Source organism: Saccostrea cucullata, unplaced genomic scaffold (genome assembly GCF_032062105.1).
Source record: "Saccostrea cucullata isolate Sc308-1 unplaced genomic scaffold, CSIRO_AGI_Scuc_v1 ctg206, whole genome shotgun sequence".
Lineage (NCBI taxonomy): Eukaryota > Metazoa > Mollusca > Bivalvia > Ostreida > Ostreidae > Saccostrea > Saccostrea cuccullata.
The window spans coordinates 577,823-592,938 of NW_026934771.1; the positions used below are offsets into that span (position 1 = coordinate 577,823).

Below are 15,116 nucleotides of genomic sequence, written 5' to 3' on the forward strand. Positions count from 1 at the left end.
CAGGCCTCCCCCTTTTTTTTGCTTTCAAAAATTTTTTTTCTTCATTTTGCAAAAGGTGCCTATGTTAAAAAATACTTAAAAAAAAGACTTTCATAAAGATCTATTTAAAAAATTTCAAATTTGAATATTATTTTTTTCTTTTTTTTGTGCCTAGTGATATGATATTGCTTAGTTATCATTTTTTACCTGTGTGGTCTTTTAACAACACAGAATATTGAATAAAGTGAAATCAACAAGAGAGAGAGATGAAAATCTGAGATAACCTCCCTGACACGACGAGAACAAAAGCCGAGTTAAATTGATCCTCTTAAGGGCTAGAGACAGTTAAAAGCACTAAAATTACATGACTACAAACCACAAACTGTTAATTGGTTCAAAAGATGACAGTTTGCTATCTTTAGATGGGGTTTATTGTAGGGAGAGAGGGGGTAATATTGAAGGGAGGGGGCTGAATCCTGATTGAATGCTTTAATCAGGTGAGAATTTACAGACAAACAGACTAAGGTGCGCTAATTAAGATAATCATTGATGACAATGCAAGCACACATTTAGCTAAGCATTAAAAATAAAATCAATGAAGAATACTCTTTTTTGAATAAACATTAATGTATCAAGGAATGTGTCTGTACAAGCCTTATCATTATGTTTTTTATATTTAATAAATATATGCCATTAGAATCAATTTATCATGTCATAACCTTACTTTTTTCTTTCAAATTCACATTTTATTCATTGCACAACTCTGTGACTCAACTGCTGCAATTTAATAAATTAATAATATTTTTAATATACATGTACCATACTGCAACAAAACTAGTCATCTTTCTATGTATTTGAATAATCTCTTTTTATAAGTAAATTGTTTCATTAAGAAATTAGGTTGAAATAAACTTTTCATTAAGAAATTAGGTTGAAATAAACTTTTGAAAAAAACTCATTTCCATCAAATTTATAAAACTGAAAACCAAAGAATGTTGAAGCAGCATTTTCTTTAAATGTGTAGGCACGAAGTTGGTACAACCTGGGAAATGAAAGATTACTGCAATGATAGCTAGCATACACAAAAAATATCTCAAAGAAGAAAAAGGACAAATTTTATGAGTTTGGGGTCAAGTGATACCATTTATCATAAGAAGTGCTTTGTAATTACCCTAAAAACAAATGAAACATGGCATAGTCATGCACTTTTTATGTAAAAAATATTTCTCTGCTTATAACATGCTGATGTGAATAATTTGTCACCCTAATTCTCCTTAAAAACTATATTTCATTATAATTTATATATATGATTCATAAATTCCTTTAAATGAAGAAAGCTTCAGAACATCAACATAAAAAATAATCCCTGCATAAAATTTTAATGAAGTTAAAATATGAAACAATATTAATGTTACAAATTAAACTTACCATCAAAATGAAAAGAATTGTTAGATAACACGTAAAATCCATTCTTCTGCACAAAGGAAAAAAAAAAAGATTTGCTGGAAATCTGCTAGAACCCTACATGTAGCTGTCTCCTCTACAACCCACCATTATCAAATGACTGTCTTCATACCAGAACAATTTTGGTGGAAAGTAAAACAAAAAAAATAAAATATTTTTTGAAAAAAAAAAACAATTACAAGAAAGCTAAAGCATTTCCCCAACTGTCACAATGAATGGTAGAACTGGAAAAAAGTCAGAATGAAATATAAAATAAAAAATCTTCCAACACTCCTGCACAACTGCCAAAATACCACTGTGGCTTTAACAAGTATTGACAAACCTTATATGTGAGAGAGGTTGGCCAAATGTTGATAACAACAATTTCTTAAAGAGCTAGCCTTCTTTACTTTTTCAACACAGGTAGAGCATTGATAAAAAATAAAGGCAATTGCATTGTGATTGTGCACGTTATTTTCTGGATTTTTTTTCTTCCCCCCTCTTCGATCGGGGGAATTTTAATGTTGTGCCCTGCATTTAAGTTTTGTCAGTACCATGGCTCGACTAGTGAAGGTGTGCTCAGAAAAGACATTTAGGCTATAACATTACATGTTCGGAGTTGTCTGAGATGAGTATCTCTTTGTTGTTACTGGGACTAAAGATGCCAGGTCAATACACTCCCAATCCATTTATCTTAGCCCCAGCTTTACATAGTACGGCCAAAATAAGAAAGAAGAAAATGTAATAAACCTGAAAACAAGCCTGCGAACAACAAAATTTCTGAATAATTATCCTGTAAAATGACACCATCTTCATGTATTTGTTGGTTTTAATCCCGTTTACAGTTTAACAAAATGTTGAAGATCAAATGACTGCATGTTTAAAAGTACATTTTAATTGATGCCACATTAAGGACATAGAGCATTTAAATGACTGTAGACATGCTTAAAATGAAAAAATACGAAGGCTGTTTGGAAATTATTGAGACAATTACATTTACTCCATAAAGGACGGAGATAATTTCATGAAAATTCATCAACATTTTAAAAAGAATGAATTAAACAATTATGCGAAATTTCTATTTCCTATGATAATACTTAAAGTTTCGGTGAAATGATAAACATGCATATGTCTATCGACCCGGAGCAGCATCGCTTCGTCATTTAACGTCACGTCAGCCGGTGATGGTTTCGCATGTAAAACGATCGCGAAGCGTTTAATACTTTTCGTTCTTTGTTATTACATATAACTTTACAAATATCAAACAGTCTCTTTTCTCAACCTTTTCTTTAAAAATGTATGGCGTTGCTACCCCAGTGTAAAATTTTCTTTTGTGGGAAAGGATATGACCTAGAATCATGCAGTGCCGATTTATGCAATGCGGGTCAACGATAGAAATACCGTTGAATTAATTGTAAAAAAAAAAGTATATCAATGAAAAAAAAAAAAACCAATACATTATTCATTTTCTTGTTGTTATTGTTTTAGAAGGTCGTCCTGTCTGGAAAAGAGTTCCACATTGCGATACACACAATTTTAGGTATGCTGGCTGCTCCGCCCTTGACGTCAAAATCCATTTTTTCGTTCTTTGCAGATTTCTCTACCGCGCCTTAATTTTTTAATTATCTCCGTATTTGTGATAAAAATTCTAACAAAGTTGCACAACATGAATTTGAAATGAAGCTGAAAAATTATACACATAAACTGAATTATTTTCGCTCTTATTATGGGTGCACGAAGAGTTAGAACATTGGTGTTACATTTTTCAATATCTGATTTCATGACTGCTCCGGGTACCTCTACTATTGATGCATTTATGTAGCATTGTACAGAAAATATTTTTTGCTTTTATTAATTCTAGGTGTATGTCAAACGAAAATGCAAAATTTAACCTAAAGACATTCATTAGAAAGCAAAATACACACAATGTCTCAATAATTTTCGAACAACCCTCGTATATTATCAAACCACCAAGGATTTTTTCATATAACCAAAGGATCAAATATGAAGAACAATTTATACATATATTAATTAGCTAGTGCAACTAATTTATGTTTTATTAATATTGATAATTCATAATTATAATATTTTCACCCATTCTTCCCTAAATGGACAATTTTCTTGGCTTGTGCAACAGAACTGTGGGTACTGATACAAATATAATCTTCTGCAAGCTCTTTATATCGAACTGGCTTGTAGAATGCATAGATCTTGGAAGTGTTAAAGTTCTTAGACCCTCTAACAAGGGAAATAACTCTCACTTGATGAAATATGACAATACATGTGCATTTCAATTTTAATCTACTTTTTAGCTCACCTGAGCCAAAGGCTCAAGTGAGCTTTTCTGATCAAAATTTGTCCGTTGTCTGTCGTTGTCGTTGTTGTCGTTGTTGTAAACTTTTCACATTTTCATCTTCTTCTCAAAAACCGCTGGCTTCAACCAAACTTGCTACAAAGTATCCTTGGGTAAAGGGGATTCAAGTTTGAATGAAGGGCCACGCAAGGGGAGATAATTATGAATTAGAGAAAAATTATTGGCATTTTTAAAAAATCTTATAAACCTGAACCCCTGGGCCAGGAAAGATGAAACTCATGTGGAAGCATTCAGGTAGTGTAGATTCAAGTTTGTTCAAATCATGACCCCCAGGGGTAGGGTGGGGCCAAAATGGCCGATCAAAGTTTTACATAGGAATATATAGGAAAAATCTTTAAAAATCATCTTCTCAAGAACCACTGGGCCAGTAAAGATGAAACTCATGTGGCATCATCCTCAGAAAGTGTTAATTCAAGTTTGTTCAAATCATGACCCCCAGGGGTAGGGTGGGGCCAAAATGGCCGATCAAAGTTTTACATAGGAATATATTGGAAAATTTTTTAAAAATCTTCTTCTCAAGAACCACTGGGCCAGGAAAGATGAAACTCATGTGGAAGCATCCTCAGGTAGTGTAGATTCAAGTTTGTTCAAATCATGACCCCCAGGGGTAGCAAAGTTTAACATAGGAATATATGAAAAATCTTTAAAAATCTTCTTCTCAAGAACCACTGGGCCAGGAAAGATGAAACTCATGTGGAATCATCCACAGGTAGTGTAGATTCAAGTTTGTTCAAATCATGACCCCCGGGGGGTAGGGTGGGGCCAAATGGCCAATGAAAGTTTTACATAGGAATATATAGGGAAACCTTTTAAAATCTTCTTTTCAAGTACTTCAAAGCCATGCTTAGTGATATTTATAGGGGATCATCCTCAGGTAGTGTAGATCCTATTTTGTTCAAATCATGATCCCCTGGGGGTCAAAAATCAAGCCCCCCCCCCCCTCTCAGTAAACTTTCAGTTCTAATCTGATTTGTGCTTTTTCCTAGCCAATTGCTCAGGTGAGCGATGTGGCCCCTGGGCCTCTTGTTTTTAAATCATTATAGCCTGAAAGCAAAGTTTCATGTGTTGATCATGCACAGAGGCTAATGAACCTTTCTTTTTTCTCTCAACTATAAAGTTAATATATTATCTAAATGTTAATCATCTGTAGCCTTTTGTTAAAGCAAAAAAAATTTGCTTTTTTTTCAATGTTTTAAAAAATCCCGCAAACAGAAGCCCGTAAAATACAAATGCTCTGCATCTGATTCACTAAGAAATTCTCTGTTGTTGACAAATTCACAAATATTTTCATAACATTAGCTCCTATCAAATGAAAATATTTTCTTGTGTCAAATTAAAATATCTACCTCTGAGATTAATGGGCTCCATTGCAGAATTATGCTAAAATCTTGTAAATAAACTTGGGAGTCTATATATTAACCAGTAGTATATTTATCACAGGAGCTTGCAACAAGTTCTGGATGTCATCACCGCCTTGTTAAACTGAAATGTGAAGAATGGCAAAAATCTGCAACATGCTTCCATTGTTATGCAACAAGATGAAGAACAGAAACTCTGGGTCAGATGAAGGTTTGAAACTAAAAGAAGAAAAGCTTTCTGGTGATACTGACAATTAATAATTCTATGACTCAGAGACTTTAATTATTTCCATTCATAAATATAATTAAAATGAAACAAAGGCATAACAAGATGTGTCTGTGAAACATCGATTCCCCCATATGGGGCCATTTAGGCAATGGTTGAAGTTTCTCAAATGCAAATCAAAATGATTAATCCAAAGGTCAAGGTCAAAGGTTAAAATTGTTGGTATCCAAAAGAAGGTCTTGTCACAAGGACTAAATGTGTGAAAGTTATGGCCGTTTCTTAGAAGTAGGTCAACTCTAAGGTCAAGGTCAAAAAGTCAAAAATATTTATAAATTGAAATGTTTTGTCAATATGAATTAACCTGTAAAATATGAAAGCACTAGTAGCATCAACTATTCAAAAATTATTGGCCAACATTAAAGTGTGAAAATTTTTTTTGGTAAAAGTGCATAGGTCAAACTCCAAGGTCACCGTCAAGAGGGCTTTGCAGAAAAACAGAAAGACAGAGAGACAGGGCAAAAACTATATACCCGGGAATCTTCGATTACAGGAGCATAAAAAGGGGGTTCACAAGATTTAGGGACTTATGAATTTCAACGTCTTCAAAAATTTTCACCTTGAATAATTGATTTATGATAATGAAATGAATCAACACATGTGGTGACATTCTAGCTAATTTAAGAATTAAGAAAACAATCTTAAATGCCAAATAGATTTCATCTTCAACTTCTTCCAGCTTAAACGAATGTTTAAGTCTGCGGCAATTGAAGTAAAAATTGGCCTCTTGAAATCGTCTCCAATAATTCATGCTATGTAAACTCCAGAAATTATCGGCCATGTAAATTTGCATGAATTCAGGTGTGGTCCAGAAAATTACATAACACCTTAGGTAAGGACTCATTCATTTCAAGCCAAAGTAACATATCCCAGAGAAAATGTTTCTGATTCATTGATTCCCTTTCCTCTCCCAGGTCTGCACTGCTTTATTAAGCATTCAGAAGAATACTTAAGTTTCGCCTAAACTACGCAGGTACAATTCATTGTCTTCCTGTAATCAAAATGCCAACATATGGCAAGGAATTTGATAATTTTACTGGTCATTAATAGTATTTCAAATTTATCTTGTATATAAATCAGAGAATTATATGCTACATCACAGATTCTGCACCTGTATCATGTTTCAGCTACATAAAAATGCATGTGTGAAAAAGGTGAATTTTTAAGGGTACAAACAGATGTTTGAAATGTTGCATACAAATCTCAGTCAATTAATGCAAATATAAAGCTAGATTTCATTTTCTCAAATTTTGAATTATAGGAGAAAAGCAAATATGTCTTCCACTTTCCAAATATTGTGACCTTCACCTCTGAAAGATGACCTTCAAACAAGGGATGAAAGGTCAAGTACAGCAGGCATGACATGTATTAACAAACAGATATACAGACACACTGGTGGATGGATAGACAGATTGAATAACAGATAGACAGACAGGCAAACTTGGTTAAATCATTCTCTCTTTCACCTACCATGGGGAGACATAATGACAAATGAAACAAAATAAAATTTATAACTCATTTCGAGAATATCATCATACATGTACCAATATTTTAATATCACACCTACGTAAAATAAATATGGTAATTTCTCTTAGCTTATCATGGCAGCAAATTGCAGTAAAACTCAAACACTTTATGACAGTGATTAAAAATTTGAAATTTTAACAGTCTGAAGTAAGTAACATTCTCTGTTTCTTGATACTGACAGATTGAAAAGATATACATGTACTCCAACAATGTAAACACAGTCACTGCCAATTTAATCCTGGCCCTTGTGGATATTTCAAAGGGACATTTGTTTATAAACATAAAATACTATATAAGAAACAAAGAAACAGGAAACAGTAATAAAAAAATAATGACATCACACAACATGTGGTGGGGTGTGATCTTTTGGTGCAGATATATACGAGAAAATGGACTTCTGTCATATCTTTTTTATTTGTCGTAATATGTTGTTCAAATGAAATAGGGAATAATTCAAAATTTGTATTAAAAGCATCTCTACCATCTAGGTTTAAAAAATGCCAGGTAAAACGGGGGTATAAAAAGGAAAGAATGCATGGATGACTCCATCCTCCGCATTTTACACCAAGCCAATATTTCTCACATCAGCCATTATCAGATAATAAATACGCACTTATTGCAAAAGCATTCAGGAGAGAAACTCTTGAAGGAAAAAAAAAGATTTATGGGACTTTCAAGGTTTGAGTTGTCGTTTTATTATGTAGCATCAATAAATATTGATTGAGCTAAGATTACATAATGATCAAAGGATCATGGGTATTTCGAGGCGCAGTTAAACACAGCCAAAAATAAAATCCCTCGCATCAACAAATATGGGACCAAATTCTGCCTCATGACTTCGGGTTTCACCTTTTTATTACCTCGCAAGATTCTTCCCTTCGTTCTTGTAATCTTTTTGTCAATTTTTTCAAATCAACACGTTTCCTCTCAAATTCGGCAAAGCAGTCTACAAATATTTACTGAACAAATTCATGAAAAGCCAAATTCGCAGTAAATCTATCAGACTTTGGCCAGACAAATACCTATGAAATATATACGAGTGAATAAATTTCCTCTCCAAATTCATCAGCTGTTACACCTAACAGGTAATTGGTGTTTAATATTTTACCTCGTCAAACAGTTTAATCTGAAACAATAAATTACCCCCATACACATTGATACATTAGTCAATTCTTTAAAACCTCTGGTGTAATCATCTCATTCATCATGAGTTTTCAGAAATAAGTACCACTACACCGATATCAAAAGTGTGTTTATATACCCAGTCAATTTTTTTTCTTTAAAACTTAGCTTTGAACTGATCCAGCTAAATGCATAGCACGATGGAAGGGCAGAGGGAATGGACACAACAAGAGGCCCATGGGCCACATTGCTCACCTAAGCACTGTGGCTTGGAAAGGTAGAAAATTGGTTTATTATTGAAAAGTTTTAATCCAAAAGAAGTCCCATGACCAATCATGGCTTTACTATTCTTGAAAAGATGATTTTTAAAGAATTTTTCTTTATATTTCTATGTACACACTTTTCGGCCATTGTGGCCCCGATATATACCCCTGGGGGTCATGATTTGAACAAACTTGAATCTATATATATATGCTTCCATATAAATATGACCAATCATGACTTTGTATTACTTGAGAAGAAGATTTTTCAAGAATTTTCCTATATATTTCTATGTAAAACTTTGGTCGGCCATTGTGGCCCCGCCCTACTCTCGGGGGTCATGATTTGAACAAACTTGAATTTACACTACCTGGGGATGCTTCCATATAAATATGATGAATTATGGCTTTGCTATTCTTGAGAAGAAGATTTTTAAAGAATTTTCCTATATATTTCTATGTAAAACTTTGGTTGGCCATTGTGGCCCCGCCCTACCCCTGAGGGTCATGATTTGAACAAACTTGAATCTACACTATCTGAGGATGCTTCCATATAAATATGACCAATCATGGCTTTGTTATTCTTGAGAAGAAGATTTTTCAAGAATTTTCCTATATATTTCTATGTAAAACTTTGGTCGGCCATTGTGGCCCCGCCCTACCCCCGGGGGTCATGATTTGAACAAACTTGAATCTACACTACCTGAGGATAATTCCACATGAGTTTCATCTTTCCTAGCCCAGTGGTTCTTTAGAAGAAGATTTTTAAAAATGCCAATAATTTTTCACTAATTCATAATTATCTCCCCTTGGAAAAGGGCATGGCCCTTCATTTGAACAAACTTGAATCCCCTTCACCCAAGGATGCTTTGTGCCACGGTTGGTTGAAATTGGCCCACTGGTTCTTGAGAAGAAGGCAAAAAAATGTGAAAAGTTTACGGAAACAGAAAACAGACGGACAGACATGACAGACAGCTACACATTGTGACGGACCGGACAAAATGTGATCAGAAAAGCTCACTTGAGCCTTCGGCTCAGGTGAGCTAAAAAACTATATATGCTTTGGCCATAGTAATGGCGACAGTGGCATAAAAATTGTATTGGTTGATTAGTATTTTCATGTAATTAAACGAGCGTTTCAGTTTTCTTCGAAAGAAGTTAGGTGCAGTCATGCAGGCATATGCAAGTCTAAGAAGGAAAATGAGAATTCCATGTGTTGCAACACTCCCAAAATGTCTTTTTGCATACTAATGTATAGCTACACCCATTTCATATTATTGCAAATATACATTTTGTATGGTACATACAGAAAAACAAGATTTTTAAATATATATAATATATACCCAACTTCAAGGGTAGCCAAATTAGATTTTTCAAATTCTTATCAATACTTGATAAAATATTAATCCACATATACTTTGTTATTATAGATTTTTCACTATAATTAAATTTTTTTTCTTCTCTCTCTCTTAAACATTTCCATCCAAAAACAAACAGCTCTCTCTCATACTTTGTGTCTGATATTCTAAACATTACAATGTTTTCAATTTAAGAGAAGGCAATAAAACTCATTCGAAAAAATATGTTTTGTCGAAGGATTAGCACATTTTCTACTTCACTGGTTATTCAAAGCTATAGAGGTACGATAGCATCTCTATTTTTAATAAGGTAATAATAAATGTGTTTAAATCACTTATACATTTGCCAGTTCAGAAAAGACAGATTTATCTATTTGATTTAACTTACAATTTCATGTTTTGTATAATCTTGATCTAGGTTAAAGGTGATTGATTACTGATGATAAACCATTAGAAAATCAATTAAATCAACAAATTAGTTCTGCACATAACAATTAACATAATATATGTGTAGTATAGGCACACTCAACCAGCATCTGGATAAACAAATTATAAATTAGACAAAACTGAATTAAGTAATGACAAAATTCAGATAAACTTGGTATTGTGATCAGAACATCTAAAATTGAAACACAGAAAACCATTGGACCACCAAAAACTTCCAAATACAACTGCACCCTTCCTTTCAGTAGCATATATTTAGTTTAAAAAGTCGATGAGAGCTTTTAAAAGAAAATTGCATGTAATAAATTTATCCCTTATTAATTTTTCAACATAAGCTAGGTGGCAATCCCAACAGTTCAAAAAACACCGAATCTTGGCCTGAACAGGTAAATAAAATTCTAAATGAAACCTGAAGCTGGCATTTATCACCTCTACTCTCTATTAAATAAAGGAGCTACAATCTATAAACCCTCAGAGTTAGAAATAAATGTACTGGTCATTAATTGTCATATCAGGTTAGTTAGACTGACCGCTAAATGTCCATTACATAGACTGTGCCAATGACCAGACTTACAGACACCATTATTGACAAGTCCCGCGCTGCCATTTATAAATTGTATGTAAACAGTGAGGTAGTACACTTCTAACCTACTGTGTCAAATCCAAACTAATTAATGTTTATATATGTATAAATATATAGAGGGAGTCTCCATGTTACATTTTGGGATTAAGATGCATATTTATACCTGGAAACTGAATCTTTAATAAGGCTCTGTGGACATTTATAATGAAAATGGTGCTTACATTAAAGTGTCGATTAAATCAAATATATTGGAACATGTACATTAGAGTGGTTCTGCACTGATATTTACTCTCAGTAAACAAAACTTCATTAATTGTTCAGGTATACATGTAATTATATATGTGTAATTTTAAATTCAGAACAAATACATGTAGGTTAAACAAAAGAGATTTGAAATATCTGTGCAGGATCAATTTTTGCTCTTCTTGAAAGAATCAAATATTAATCTGCTAAGACTTTAATTCCACAAAAAGATGTCATCATGCGCCATCTGAAAAAAGGAAAGAATCACCCTCTATAAGTACTCACAATACAGCGTCCTTGTATGCAGACTCTGTCTGTGGACTTATCATCACACGGTACTCCGTCCCTGACTTGTCCACTAAACATAGCATAAAACCCATAGTACACAGCTCTACACATCAAGGAGCACCGACGAGAGGCTGAAAAATTCAAAAACATATTAAATTAATTCTTAAAAAACAATTGTTCATGCTCTGCTTTACTCTTGGGGTGGTGTTGGCACCTCGATCCCTACTGTACAGGAGAAAATTTTGTCAAAAGGTCACTGCTCCAAGGTGCTCATTTTTGAAAGATTTTAAATAATTACCTGCATTGTGGCTTTTATAATTATAGGTTTTGAAATTTTTGAGAATTGTTAAATTAAAATTTACTTGAAAAATATCATGAATTTATTGGTCAACATTTCCATACATAAAGGTGACATCTACATCGATTCATGCATATAAATCATCAGATATCATTTGTTCATTCAGTTATGTATCTAAATAATTCAACATGATCAAGGTAAATGATAGAATTATGCAATAGGCTGTTGAAGATTAGAACAGTTATCCTTCCTTATGACTGCACCATCGAGTGCCATAAGTGGTTATGTTTGAATCAACTAACACTGATGATCATGGTATATGAAATTATTAGCATGCAATAAAACTGTAAGGTCACTGCCACTGTGTCAATGCAAAACATTTAATTCCATTGTTTGGTTATCATGCGGTGAGGCATGAAAACTTCACATTGTGCCAATATCAATTTTGTGTTAAAGTTTTTTTTGTAACTGCTCTAACTGTCACACATAGCCCCAAAACTTTCAAAACTTTGATTGCAATTGCGCAGAAAAAACAGAATTTTACATTGTGTTGTTCTCTGTTAATGAAGTATATAGTAACATGGCCATCAACTGTAAATTCATGCGTTCTCACTCAGTCACTGAACATTGTGATGTGGACCTAGCTCAGTAGCTGTTTTCCCATTTTCCCGCGAAATGATTTCCAATATTTTGAACTTCATGCCCGATGCAAAATCAAGCGATATTACACATTTGATAACGTGAAATATTTGTTGTAAGTCATTCATGAACAAAATGAACTAAAATTATTTAAAACCCATACATAAATGTTTTATTTCTGAAATACCCTCACCAAAATCGTAGGTTTATAAGCTGGTAAGATTTTTAAAGCAATTTATTTTTCAGTTTGGTAGATTATTATACTCGTAAATGTGTAAAAAAAATTGACGAAAGCGCACAATTATATTACAATATTTGAAAAATGTTTAATTTCTAAACTTCTAAAAATTTAATATATTAAAAAATTAAATCCAGTGAATAACTTTAAATGCAAAGGATATTTGACATAAAATAATTTTTATACTTACGATCTATATGTTTTTCCCATTGGAAGAATCTGCCCCTGTATTTTCGGGAGTTTTGCTTTCTACATTCACTTTGTCGGTAATCGTGTCCCTTTCCCTCGCACGCCTATGATAAAACTTTTATGGTTATGCAGAACAGACTTCAACAGTATTCTAATGCTAAATTAGTATTTCAGTGGTCTAAGCCTATTTTGTAAAAGCATGGACTACGTGTAATTGGGAACATCTTCCCCTTTTTCATGATTTTCATGATAGTAAAAATACTATGCACATGCAGCAATAATATATAAAATTTGATTTTATCAGATTATTACATGTAGAGCATTTTCTTGACTTATTATAACAGGTCCTGTTATAAGATGAACTTACTTTGACATTACAAGCTTTATACTGCTTTTGATTTCCATAACAATTAAAGGCGCTGAAATTAAAAATAAAAAAAAACAGTTTATCAACCTTTTAACATAATCTTTAGTGAATAATCAAAAGGCTAGATTTTTTATTTTTAATTTATACAAAAGAACCCTCTCCTCATGTTGCATGTACATGTATGTTATATATGTAAAAAAAAAAAGTTAACTTTCGCTGTATACATTCAATATATGTACCAGTATATTGTAGGCACGTAGCAACAGGGGGGGGGGGGGGCGAAAGGTCCCCAACATTACCTTTACTATTGAAAGGTTGGCTGCCTAACTTGTTAACATGTAATATCAAGGAAAGGTACTGTCTTTGTGAAATAATTGGAAGGGAAAGAAAGTGGGCGGAGCCCCCCCCCCCAATTTGTTTTTTGAATTTGGGGAATTTCTTTTTTTTTTTTTTTGCTTGTTAAGTTTTACAGGTAAATAAAAAAAAAATTCTGGCTGCCCCCTTTCAAAAAAAACGTGCCTGTATCGCCATAAACTTATAATTTTATTTCATGACGAAATGTCAAAAACATATACAGCAACTGTTCCTTCGCCATGCCTAGCACTTTTGTTGCGGGTCCTTCGTATGGCATCAACGATCATGGCAGGCAATGGCAGGATAAAAACCCTCACTGCTCAATGGCGTAAGTGCCGAGTAAAAGTCAAAATTTGAAGCCCTTCACCGGTACAATGTATATGGTGACGTCTCTATATGAGTGAAAAAATCTCGAATGGGACAAAAACAACATACAATGGATTCATATGATTTAATAAAATTTCAGCAATTCAGAATTTAACAAATGAATTTCAAAATTAACAAAAGAAATTACAATCTTTCTATTTTTTACCCGTAAAATCACTGAAAATGGAAAAAAAAATGTGGATGCAGAATAGAGAGCAAGACATCCCACAGAAGGCTACCTGCTTTGTGCTTCACAAAACCTATAGTTCTTCTGACCCTTGGTCCAACAAGGTGAAATTAAAAACAAAAATCAATATCTTTTTGTTTCGTGTTGGCTAATTCAATTTTACCAGAGGTCCTGAACTTTGTTGACAATATATTGGAATTTTTATGAATGGAAAATAATTCTGTTTCCCACTATAAGATCGATAAATGCTCAATTGATATTTTCTAAAGAATGAGACTTGGTGCGGCATTTAATTAATCTCGTTTTTATCAAATAACAAATGATAAAACGCCCAATTTTCGTTTGATTAGTATTTTTGGCCTTTCTTTGCTTGACCTTACTCGGGACGCGATATCCATACGCTATATATAAATGGAATGCTACATTCATTTAAAATAGGTTAACCAAGATAAACACAAAAACACGGATATTTGCACAAATTAAAACCCATGCATACATGTAATTGTACGATAAGGAATCCTGATTTCTTCATATAACAAGAAAAATCGAAAATTTGTCATTGAGAGAATTATCATGATAGAGAGATAGTTTTCTTTTTCGTCCACCAAACTATAAAAATGCCTTTTAAGCATTTCTAACAATTGTTTTTCAGACGTATTTCTTAAAAAAGATTTCAAACACAGGTTCGTATAAAGTCCTACTTCCGGGTAAACTGCACTGACCCACAAAGCGTGTGGACCCTACCCCGACCCCAAATTTAAACTGGCCCCCTTCAAGTTCCCTGGATCCGCCGCTTATACGTGTATGTATGCTGGAACCCTACTTACTTTGGTAAGCACTGTAGATATCTATGTTGAACCCCAGGTCCACAAGAGACTGTGCAAGGTGACCAGTCAGTCCAAGAACGCTGAAAAATGTACACCAGTAAGTATGTATTTCCATGTGAAAAATATCTAAATGAGTAAAATATTGTATATTACAAAAATTTATTGAATCCCGATAATGCCATGCAGTTCGCTATGTATTGCATCATCGAGCATCTTTTAAAAGCTTTAAAAGGTGGATGGCGCAAAAATATAATGGTGCAGTGACGATGAAACAATAAGGCGATGTCAATGAAGCGATGGTGCAATTGCACGATGGCGATGATGCGATGGCGCGACAATGTGATGACAATGGTCCAATAGCACAATAAAGTGATAATGAACATCGCTTC

At 33.4% G+C, this 15,116-nt stretch overlaps 1 protein-coding gene across 2 annotated transcripts in view; it reads right to left on the bottom strand.

Annotated features, from left to right (window-relative positions):
* The window catches only part of LOC134241340 (thrombospondin type-1 domain-containing protein 4-like), a 34,424-nt gene extending 19,620 nt beyond the window's left edge, over positions 1-14,804 (bottom strand). Inside the window, exons 1-4 of one of the 2 annotated variants that reach the window (XM_062723408.1) lie at positions 14,728-14,804; positions 12,994-13,045; positions 12,628-12,730; positions 11,260-11,393 (exon numbers count right to left, since the gene is read on the bottom strand). In XM_062723408.1, the coding sequence (XP_062579392.1) occupies positions 11,260-11,373 (114 nt within the window). In that variant the 5' untranslated portion in view covers positions 11,374-11,393; positions 12,628-12,730; positions 12,994-13,045; positions 14,728-14,804. Of the gene's footprint in view, positions 1-1,407; positions 1,752-11,259; positions 11,394-12,627; positions 12,731-12,993; positions 13,046-14,727 lie in introns of those variants that run through there. The other variant, XM_062723409.1, reaches the window with a different exon arrangement.
* Between the last annotated feature and the right edge of the window lie 312 nt (positions 14,805-15,116).